Source organism: Oncorhynchus kisutch, linkage group LG4 (assembly GCF_002021735.2).
Source record: "Oncorhynchus kisutch isolate 150728-3 linkage group LG4, Okis_V2, whole genome shotgun sequence".
Lineage (NCBI taxonomy): Eukaryota > Metazoa > Chordata > Actinopteri > Salmoniformes > Salmonidae > Oncorhynchus > Oncorhynchus kisutch.
This window is the reverse complement of record NC_034177.2, coordinates 47,212,166-47,224,209: the sequence shown is the minus strand read 5'-3', so window position 1 is coordinate 47,224,209 and position 12,044 is coordinate 47,212,166. Positions and strand designations below refer to the sequence as shown.

The following is a 12,044-nucleotide window of genomic DNA, read 5'->3' as shown; positions in this document are numbered from 1 at the left end:
TAAGGCTGTAACCTAATAAAATTTGAAAAAGTCAAGGGGTCTGAATACTTCCCGAAGGCACTGTACATCCTTAGTACAAGAAACAATATCCACCGAATGCATATTTCATACAGCAGTGAGTTGGTGTGCTTGTCACATCGAGATTAAACATCTCTGTATCTGCCTTTGTGCTTTGTCATCTTTTTATGTTTTGTTGGTTTTCATTTTGTCTCTAGATCTTTTGTCTTTGCATCCGTGAGTCATACGTAGGGCTGTGGCAGTCATGAAATTGTCAGCGGGTTATTGTCATGCAAAAAAAACTGGCAGTCTCACGGTAATTGACCGTCAAATAACAAACACATTTAGCATCTCCAGGCTCCTCACATAAAGCCGCAACAAGGAGCGTTTACATTTTGAAACAGGTCCTATATGATAGATTTATAGTTATTTGGAAACTTGAGCTGTAAATGATACAAACCTTAGAATGCCTTAGAAATCAAAAGATATATGGGCTGCATGATGTGACTATTGGCTATTGAGGATTTGAAAAGTCGCTGTTCTCTCATCAAGTGATCATATTTTAACTCATCAGACTATTCTCAATTGAATGTTTTTCACTCATGGCTACTGCGGTAATTTACCTGCGCCATTCTATATGCCATGGGCTCTCCAACCCCGTTCCTGTAGCTACCCAGTGCTTCTTTTGGGAAAACAAGTGAAATCTGTTCGGGAATATGAATGGTAACATGTTTTCACAATGAAATATATTTCTTAAACTGTTGACAGCCCCTCTCTGCACGGTGGTGAAAGGAATGAACGAGAGAGGGGAGCAGATTTAAACTCAGTGGTGAGATATTCTGTAGTTAAAAGGTAATGTGTCAGTCTATTATTATTTTAGATTATTAAAAATGCCCTATTACTAGGCTATTCAAAATCAAAAACAAATTCACTAAAATAGTAGGCTAAATCTGAATTTGTTTAATTTAGTCTAGACCAATTATTACACCAAAGATATCTTAAATCAGTATTATTTAAAATGTTTTTCTGCCATGTGTAATAGGCGGGAGGCTATTTCTTGTATAACGGCACAATCATTTTGAGGGGGGTGCTTATATTTAGGCCTATAAAGTGCTGTCCTTTTCTTTGTGTTAGGCATTGAAACAACATCCACAATGACCAAGTTTTTTCACTCAGTTTCATCCTAATTGTTTAACTTCTTTCTTCAAATTGATCAATCGCAGTGAGGTGAGCTTTAAAAGCTCATACTGTTTTGATGATAAGTGTTTGATGTGATTTTCCATAGCATTTGCATTGATGACAGAGTGGTTAGAGGGACAATAGAGCCCTGAGTACCAGGCCATTAGACACCTGATGATCGTTAGTAAATTGGGTACTACGAATGCATGTCCAGAGCGAATAAAAGGAGATTACCATGACTCAGCGGTCACGTAGAATTTTACTGCATTCATGGCTCATGGCTGCAGGTGTGGTGGTAATATTGGCACCACACCAGCCCTAGTCATACATCACACACCAGTGAAGAAGTGCTCTGATAAACTACTGGTAATCCCTCTAGAAGATAACATGTGTAACAATGTGTGTGTTGGTGGCAGGGAAGTCAGGCACAGGAGAATCGAACTTGGTATAAATGGAGTCGTTTAGTAAACTTAACAAAAACTCCAAAACCAAAATACAACATAAATAAAAGTGGGGACAAGAACCCGTCGCGCCCCAATACACGAACATACAAACAATCTCCGACAAGGACATGAGGGGAAACAGAGGGTTAAATACACAACATTTAATTGATGGGATTGGAACCAGGTGTGAAGGAAGACAAGACAAAACCAATGGAAAATGACAAATGGATCGGTGATGGCTAGAAGATCGGTGACATCGACCGCCGAACACCGCCCCAACAAGGAGAGGGACCGACTTCGGTGGAAGTCCCTCATCCTCCCTCATCTTAAACAGCACCAGCCGCCACTGATCTGCACGAGTGTCTTTGTGTGTCTATACAAGTGACTACTCTTGTACAGACCCCCCCCCCCCCCCCCCACCACCACCACCATACACTTGAGTCTATGGAGTTGTGCTGCCCTTTCTTGCTCAGGGGTGAGAGAGAAGATGAATGCAGCGTGAATGCAGTTAGTCAACAAATGAGTTGATGGAATTACATTTGTTAGGAAAACTGGGTAACTGATGTTTTTCAAGTTGAAACAATGACACTGTTTTACAGTAGATTTTAATTGAGAGAGTAGTTAGTATGGTGAGGATTAGAAAGAGAAGAGTGCAGAGTTATGGATGTTACTCATAGAGTCTGTCTGTAGACTGACAGTGGAGAGACCTTCGACAGGTGGTTTAAATCTGGTTCTTGCCTAGGAAGTAAGTAATTGGCCCTTCAGCTCAGCTCAGCTCCCCACGACACACACACACACACAGTAAATATAATATAACATATGACATTTAGCAGATGCTTTTATCCAAAGCGACTTACAGACATGCATGCGTGCATACATTTTACATATGGGTGGCCTCAGGAATGTTTATTTAACTAGGCAAGTCAGTTAAGAACAAATTCTTATTTACAATGACAGCCTAAGAACACTGGGGAGGAACAAAATATTTTTTTCCTTGTCAGCTCGGGGATTCGATCTAGCAACCTTTCGTGGTTAATGGCCCAACTCTAGCCGCCCCAATCTAACCCACAATCCTGGCGTTGCAAGCTCCATGCTCTACAAACTGAGCCAGATTACAAACACACACACACACACACACAGTACACACACACACAGTACACAAACACCCCTCTCTTTCAGTCTGTCACCAGTAGCAGGCCTCCACAGGTCTGGCATATAATCGATCCTGTGATGACCCTGTGTAGGTCAGTGTGATGGCATTGACACAACCTTCGTGTCCTCCCTGTTGACACGTGCTGTCAGTCAGTTCTAGGATTGAATGGCCTGGTTACCAAGATTTACCGGGATTTACCGCCCAAAACCACTCCCTTTTCCCGCGATAATTAACTGCAAGAAACTGGTAAATGATTTATATGAACAGCATGGTGTGAAATGGAACTGTTAAATTATATGCAATGTCTAAATCTGTCTTCTCTATCATCTCTTGATGATGAATCATCAACACTCATGGTGGGGACAGACAGCCCATCTCAGTATGGTACGCAGTTCACAAATACTTCATCGCATCACAGTAACTTTTTTTCTTGTGACAGGTAAGCCTGCATTTGCTGTAGCATAGTCTATGCCACAGTAATATAAAGACTGAATGCGCATCTAATTTACTCATCTACATCTGGCTTTTGGGGGTCACCTTGTTTTTTTTATTGTAAAGATTTGTATTTATATACTCCAGCTGCAAAGTAAAAAAAAAAAGCCTTATCACTGGAATATCATCGCTTTAAATCAGGGCACGGAGCACTCTTTTGCAGTCTTTCGATCTCTCCATTAACTCCATTAAAATTGCATCCAAAATAGATCATCCTGTTCTAGATTGATATATAGCCCTTTACAGTGACTTCGAAAAGAATTCAGACCCCTTGACTTTTTCTAAAATGTATTAAATAAATCAAAATCCTCAGCAATCTACACACAATACCCCATAATGACAAAGTGAAAAGAGGTTCTTAGACATTTAAAAAAAACGTATTAAACATAAAAACAGATGCCTTCAGACCCTTTGCTATGACACTCGAAATTGACCTCAGGTGCATCCTGTTTCCATTGATCATCCTTGAGATGTTTCTACAATTTGATTTGAGTCCACCTGTGGTAATGTGCCGATCGTCCGAAGAAGTCGACCAAGGTGCAGCCTGGTAAGTGTTCATGATCTTTAACACTCAGAACACCAAACAAAAACAACAAAAGGCTTCACAGAGCGCACAAAAAAACAAGATCTCACAACATAGGTGGGAAAACAGGCTACCTAAGTATGATTCCCAATCAGAGACAACGATAGACAGCTGCCTCTGATTGGGAACCACACTCGGCCAAAACCAAAGAAATACAAAACATAGAATGCCCACCCCACATCACACCCTGACCTCACCAAATAGAGAAATAAAACGTCTCTCTAAGGTCAGGGTGTGACAGGTAAATTCAATTGATTGGAATGATTTGAAAAGGCACACACCTGTCTATATAAGTTCCCACAGTTGACAGTGCATGTCAGAGCAAAAACCAAGCCATGAGGTCAAAGGACTTGTTCGTATAGCTCCGAGACAGGATTGTGTCGAGGCACAGATCTGGGGAAGAGAACCAGAAAATGTCTGCAGCATTGAGAGTCCCCAAGAACACAGTGGCCTCCATCATTCTTAAATGGAAGAAGTTTGGAACCACCAAGACTCTTCCTAGAGCTGGCCGCCCGGCCAAACTGAGAAATCGGGGGAGAAGGGTCTTGGTCAGGGAGGTGATCAAGAACCCGATGGTCACTCTGACAGAGCTCTATAGGTCCTCTGTGGAGATGGGAGAACCTTCCAGAAGGACAACCATCTCCACAGCACTCCACCAATCAGGATTTTATGGTAGAGTGGCCAGATGGAAGCCACTCCTCAGTAAAAGGCACATGACAGCCTGCTTAGAGTTTGCCAAAAGGCACATAAAGACTCTCAGACCATGATAAACAAGATTCTCTGATGTGATAAAACCTAGATTGAACTATTTGGCCTAAATCCCAAGCGTCACTACTGGAGGAAACCTGGCACCATCCCTATGGTGAAGCATGGTGGTGGCAGCATCATGCTGTGGGGGTGTTTTTCAGCGGCAGAGACTAGGAGACTAGTCAGGATCGAGGCAAAGATGAACGGAGCAAAGTACAGAGAGATCCTTGATGAAAACCTGCTCCAGAGCTCTCAGGACCTCGGAAGGTGAACCTTCGCCCCCAGTCTAACAGGACAACGACCCTCAGCACATAGCCAAGACAATGCAGGAGTGGCTTCGGGACAAGTCTCTGAATGTCCTTCAGTGGTCCACCCAGAGCCCGGACTTGAACCCTATCGAACATCCCTGGAGAGACATGAAAATAGCTGTGAAGCAACGCTCCCCATCCAACCTGACAGAGATTGAGAGGATCTGCAGAGAAGAATGGGAGAAACCCCCCAAATACAGGTGTGCCAAGCTTGTAGTGTCATACCCAAGAAGACTCAAGGCTATAATTTCTGCCAAAGGTGCTTAAACAAAGTACTGAGTAAAGGGTCTGAATACTTATGTTATATTTCTGGGGGGTTTTCTCCAGTTTTTGCCTTGTCAATATGGGATATTGTGTGTAGATTGATGAGGGGGAAAAATTGTCAATCAATTTTAGGATAAGGCTATAACCTAACAAAATACATAACAAGTCAAGGGGTCTGAATACTTCCCGAAGGCACTGTATGTATTTGAGCAGAACTGAAAACCAGTCAAACAGAAAGCATGATTCAATACTGGGGACTGAGTCACTAGACATTTTGACAACAGTCAATGTCTTTCACATTGTGTTGATAATCCATCATAAAATAATATTTTTTTTGTGAGGGAAGTAGACACCCAAGAGATGGAGGAATACAACAGAAAACATCATTAGTCACCATAGCAGATGTTCAAGACATCACGTGCACATTAGAGATGTTACTGGTGAGAACTACAGCAACTACAGCGCAGGCTACCTTTTAAATACAGTCATATAATGATACATATAATGTTGCATCTAGAATGTATAACGACACTGTGCTAAATTTCTCATGAACTATTTCAAAAACAAGTACTCAATATTGTGTTACTTCTCTATAGCACCAGGCAGCTGCAAGAAAACTAAATAAATAAATCCAGGGCTATTGGGCTGCTCCACAAGGGGGTGACTGATACTTTACATAACAATGACAACCTTGCCACTCTTTACTAGAACACACAAACACAGAGCGCCTGCTAATGTCTTTGTACCAAGGGTAATGGGGGATCCAGGTGGCTTTATAGCAGTTGACCTGGGATCATCTTAACACTGAAGGTTCCTGCTTTCTGACGGCTGCAGTGTCAGAAGACCCATGAGGAATCTCTCCTCCTCTCAAGAGGTCAACCACGTCTTACCCTGACTTCTAAGAGACTGAGTTTTGACTGAGTTTGGCACGATAAAGGAAAAGCAAAAAAACAAGCAACTGTATGAAGGGATATATTTTGAGCATTATAAAATAACGTATTGCAGATGAATGAGGGTAACAAAGACATACAGTGCCTTCAGAAAGTATTCAGACCCCTTGACTTTTTCCAAATTTGGTTACATTACAGCCTTATTCTAAAATGGATTAAATAGTTGTTTTTCTTCATCTACACACAATACCCCATAATGACAAAGCAAAAACTGTTTAAAAAAACTGATCACATAAGTATTCAGACCCTTTACTCAGTATTTTGTTTAAGCACCTTTGGCAGCAATTACAGCCTTGAGTCTTCTTGGGTGTGACGCTACAAGCTTGGCACACCTGTATTTGGGGAGTTTCTCCCATTCTTCTCTGCAGATCCTGTCAAGCTCTGTCAGGTTGGATGAGGAGCGTTGCTGCACAGTTATTTTCAGGTCTCTCCAGGGATGTTCAATAGGGTTCAAGTCCGGGCTCTGGCTGGGCCACTGAAGGACATTCAGAGACTTGTCCCGAAGCCACTCCTGCATTGTCTTGGCTATGTGCTTAGGGTTGTTGTCCTGTTGGAAGGTGAACCTTCGCCCCCAGTCTGAGGTTCTGAGCGCTCTGGAACAGGTTTTCATCAAGGATCTCTCTGTACTTTGCTCCATTCATCTTTACCTCGATCCTGCCTAGTCTCCCAGTCCCTGACTCTGAAAAACACCCCCACAGCATGATGCTGCCACCACCATGCTTCATGGTGCCAGGTTTCCTCCAGACGTGACACTTGGCATTCAGGCCAAAGAGTTCAATCTTGGTCTCATCAGACCAGAGAATCTTGTTTCTTATTGTCTGAGTGTCTTTATGTGCCTTTCGGCAAACTCCAAGCGGGCTGTCATGTGCCTTTTACTGAGGAGTGGCTTCTGTCTGGCCACTCTACCACCAAGGCCTGATTTGTGGTGTGCTGCAGAAATGGTTGTCCTTCTGTAAGGTTCTCCCATCCCCACAGAGGAACTCTAGAGCTCTGTCAGAGTGACCATCGGGTTCTTGGTCACCTCCCTGACTAAGGCCCTTCTCCCCTGATTGCTCAGTTTGGCCGGGCAGCCAGCTCTAGGAAGATTCTTGGTGGTTCCAAACCTCTTCCATTTAAGAATGATGGAGTTCCCCAGATCTGTGCTTTGACACAATCCTGTCTCGGAGCTCTACGGACAATTCCTTCGACCTCATGGCTTGGTTTTTGAGCATTTTTGCGTAGAAACATCTCATGGATGATCAATGGAAACAGGATGCACCTGAGCTCAATTTCTAGTCTCATAGCAATGGGTCTGAATACTTATGTAAATAAGCATTCTTTTTATTTTTAACACATTTTCAAAAATGTATAAAAACCTCTTATTGTGTGTAGATTTATTTAATCCATTTTAGAAAAAGGCTGTAACGTAACAAAATGTGGAAAAAGTCAAGGGGTCTGAATACTTTCGGGAAAGGCACTGTATATTTTGATGACAAAGCAGTTTTTGGCATCCCTACTCACCAATCCTGTAACAATTCCTGTCCTATTATGCATAGTCACTTTTCCCAGTCTAAAGAATATCACTTGGCAAGGCACACACACACAAACACAGACACACACACCTCTTGCCTCTCTATCAAAACCCAATCTTGTGATAAAATGGACCCTCCTCCTATAGCACAATCGGTAATAGACACCATCTCTCCTCCAGGCTCTCTCTTGATAACTATTTCAGCTCAGCTAGAGAAACTTGTTACCAGCAAAGGACTTTTTGTAATACGTAATGTAGGATTCTATCAATCTCTCTCAAACTCAACCCCCCCCCCCCCCCCCCTGTCTCTCTCTAGGTGCAAAGTTGATGGTTGCTCCAAGGTGGCCAATTCCAAAGGTACGATTATTGGATCAGATCAGATCACTGTTGTCTCAGTTCACTCAACATAATGTAATGGCACCATCTTGTGGATTCTTGAGAAACAAGCACTATATGAGCTTCTGTTAACAATTGTTCTGTGTGCCACAGGAGCAGTCCTTTGACAGTGCAGTCGTTATAGGCATCAACCTGGGTGGAGGTTTCCATGGAGCACCAGGGGTAGAGATGTCCTCTAACCCCAGCCTCCCTACTCCTAGCCCCAGACAACCTCCAGCCTTCCAGTGGCTGCCCCACCCAGCCACCCCAACCTCTGGGGACCAGCAGGCCGTGAGCACCGGGCAACCCCTCACCAAACGCCACAGGAAGCTGCTGTTAAAGAGCGGGCCTGTAACCCCTAGTGGTGCCCGCTCTGGTGAAGAGGACAGTCGGCTACAGGGCCTGGCGCAAACCCAGGCGTCCCGTCGCCGCCTGCTCAGGGAGGTCTGCGCCAAATACCAGCCGGGTGTCACCGAGCGCCCTGTGTCCCGCCGGCAGGTGTCCCGCGTCTACGTGGAGGACAGGTGTTGTAACTTTAGTGGTTCATTTCATTGAGAATTATTTACAGATATTATTTACAGTACATAACTTATATGTATAATTGTATTTCATTGCAATTCATGTTCCCGGCTGATCTTGAGGTCCCCCCCCCGTCCATATAATTGAATTCATTGTGATCTAAAAAGGCAGAACTGATCCGAAATCAGGATTCCTAGATACATACAGGACACAGCCCCAGATAACTATGAATATATTTGTGTTGTACTGTTGAATAAATAATAGGTCAGGCCTGCTGTACTGTGAGGTGCCCAAAGCCGGCTGCTCCAACTGGAAACGGGTGCTGATGGTCCTGGGCGGCAGCGCCACCTCCACGCACATCATCGCCCACGATGATGCCCACTACGCCAACCAGCTCCGCCGACTGGACGCCTTCGACCAGGCGGGCGTGGCCGAGCGCCTCCGTTCCTACACCAAGGTCCTCTTCGTACGGGAGCCCTTCGAGAGGCTGGTTTCGGCCTTCCGCGACAAGTTCGAGAGCCCCAACTCGTACTACCACCCGGTGTTCGGCCGGCCCATCATCTCCCGGTACCGGGCCAACGCCTCACGCTCCGCCCTGAGGACCGGCGCCGGGGTCACCTTCAGAGAGTTTGTCCAGTACCTGTTGGATGTGAGGCGGCCCGTGGGCATGGACATCCACTGGGAGCCGGTCAGCCAGCTTTGCAGCCCCTGCCTGCTACGCAACGACTTCATCGGGAAGTTCGAGAACCTGAAGGAGGAGGCCAACTTCCTGCTACGGAGCATCGGGGCACCTAGAAACCTGACTTTCCCTGACTTTAAAGACAGGAACCCAAAGGCAGAAAGGACTTCCTCCTCCATCACCCAGAGATACTTTGAACAATTGAACTCCACAGAAAGACAGAGGGCCTATGACTTTTATTACATGGATTATCTGATGTTTAACTACCCCAAGCCCTTTAAAGACCTGTACTGAGGTACTGGCTGGATTGCCCGGTTGAGGTTATTAATATGAACACTACGGAAGAGATTATTATCCTGTGGGACTTGAATAAGCACTACAGGCACATTCATGTCAAATATTATTTTTACAGGTCTTATTTACAAATGGCTAAAATAATGATTTAATGTAATTACTTTGGACATAGGTTGTAGGCCTACAGCTTTTTTGTCATAAAGATTTGTATAGTGTGTCAAATGCATTTGCATTGATTGGCAGACCAGTGACTTCTATGAAGTGACCTGTACTTTGGGTAAAGAATGAGTGATCTGTTATTGTTATTGTTTTTCAGCCTTGTTACGTGAAGGTATACTTTTTGGTCCTCTTCAATAATGTGTATTCTTATTCTGCAGCCGAAGTTCATGAAAAGAAGGGAAAGAGAGAGGCTAGATATACTCTCCCAGAGCAAAGGCTAGTGTTTGCAGATACTGTAACGGATTTCATAGCTACTGCTTACTGATGAGAAATCAAATTGAATATAATTCAATTTGATTTCAAAACAACACTTGCTTTTATTTCATTTTTATTTAACTAGGCAAGTCAGTTGAGAACCAATTCTTATTTACAATGACCCCCCCCCCCCCCGCACTGCCCTATGGGGCTCCCTATTACTCAAATACAGAAACACATTAAATAAGGGACAGGAAAAATATATCAACGCAGGTTTCTTAAAACTATGGGTCGGGACCCAAGGTGGGCCTTGGGAATGTGAGATATGGGTCGTGAGTTGAGAGAATACATCTATAAATCACACACTATTTCTTCTTAATTTGGGTCACGGGAGGACAGTCAATTTATAATTTGGGTCTCGAGCTGAAAATGTTTAAGAATCTGTGAATAGAGGAGGAAATAGTGGCATTACTATATAGTATGTTGGTTCATTGCATATAGCTTTCCAGATGTATCGGAGGTTAAATTATCTTTGAATCTGTTGGCAATTTATATTGAAACATATGATTTTGTTTTATAGTACCAGTCAAACGTTTGGACACACCTACTCATTCAAATATATTTTAGATTCCTCCTTTCCTGTGGCGGTCCTCATGAGAGCCAGTTTCATCATAGCGCTGATGGTTTTTGCGACTGCACTTGAAGAAACTTTCAAAGTTCTTGAAATTATCCGGATTGACTGATCATAAAGTAATGATGGACTGTCATTTCTATTTGAGTTGTTCTTGCCATAATATGGACTTGGGTCTTTTACCAAATAGGGCTATCTTCTGTGTACCACCCCTACCTTGTCACAACACAACTGAATGGCTCAAATGCATTAAGAACGAAAGAAATTCCACAAATGAACTTTTAACAAGGCACACCTGTTAATTGAAATTCATTCCAGGTGACTACCTCATGAAGCTAGTTGAGAGAATGCCAAGCATGTGCATAGCTGTCATCAAGGCAAAGGGTGGCTACTTTGAAGAATTTCTAATATAAAATATATTTTGATTTGATTAACACCTTTTTGGTTACTACATGATTCCATATTTCATTGTTTTGATGTCTTCACTATTATTCTACAATGTAGAAAATAGGACAAAAATTAAGAAAAACCCTTGAATGAGTAGGTGCGTCCACATTTTTGACTGGTACTGAATATGGGCCTAATGTTACAATACAAATGATTACACTGTAAAAGAGAATGTACAATTGTTCTACATGTCTGTGCAGAAGTGTTTCATCTACAAACGTGATTTCAATCCCCTAGCCTTAACACTGCCAATTTTCATTTGTTTGGGTTTTCAAGCGCCTTTACTATGAATAAATGTTAAGTAATTTAAAAAAAACATGTATCTATTGTTTTTCCACATCTGGTTTTAGGAAAAGTGACAAATGTTAACATTTCCCCCACTTCAAATGACAAATTTGACACTTTATTTATCTAATCTGAGTTAAAGTGTCGTGTCTCATTCCCCTGGCCTGTGGGTCACTCTTAGCCTCACTCCCCCTCTTTCTTTGTCTCTCATCAGGCCGGGGCCCCCAGGCACAGCGTCAGGAAATACATGGTGCTCAGAGGACTCAGAACCATAGATGGACACAGTTTGGCCAATTGAGATAAACATTACGACACAGGCACATGGATGCAAATGAATTGGTTTCACTCTTCTGAGCAGTAATAGATCTACAGTATGTACCATATTGAAGGTTTTTCAATATTCCTTGTCTGAGTCAGTGTAAGTTCATCAACTAAGATAAGGTTCAGGGTTACAATTTAACTTAGGTATCACTAAAACTGTTGGTGGTATGTTGCGAATCTGCCTTAGGTTGGAGCATAGGAAATTAGGTTACTGAACAAAAATATGAACGCAACAAGCAACAATTTCAAAGATTTTGCTGAGTTACAGTTCATATAAAGGAAATCAATGAATTGAAATAAATGAATTAGGCCCCAATAATCTATGGATTTCAATTGACTCTCTTGACACAATGATGAAAATAGTCTTGGCCTCTAAACCTTCAAGCTGCATAGTGGACCCTATTCCAACTAAACTACTGAAAGAGCTGCTTTTTCTGTGCTATGTTGATTATA

At 42.8% G+C, this 12,044-nt stretch overlaps 1 protein-coding gene across 1 annotated transcript in view; it reads left to right on the top strand.

The window, feature by feature from the left end:
- LOC109888908 (carbohydrate sulfotransferase 8) overlaps positions 1-11,301 on the top strand; it is a 58,693-nt gene extending 47,392 nt beyond the window's left edge. Inside the window, exons 2-4 of the mRNA XM_031823120.1 lie at positions 7,943-7,983; positions 8,116-8,525; positions 8,785-11,301. Coding sequence (XP_031678980.1) covers positions 7,943-7,983; positions 8,116-8,525; positions 8,785-9,493 — 1,160 coding nt within the window. The 3' untranslated portion in view covers positions 9,494-11,301. The remainder of the gene's footprint in view (positions 1-7,942; positions 7,984-8,115; positions 8,526-8,784) is intronic.
- The last annotated feature ends 743 nt before the right edge of the window (positions 11,302-12,044 follow it).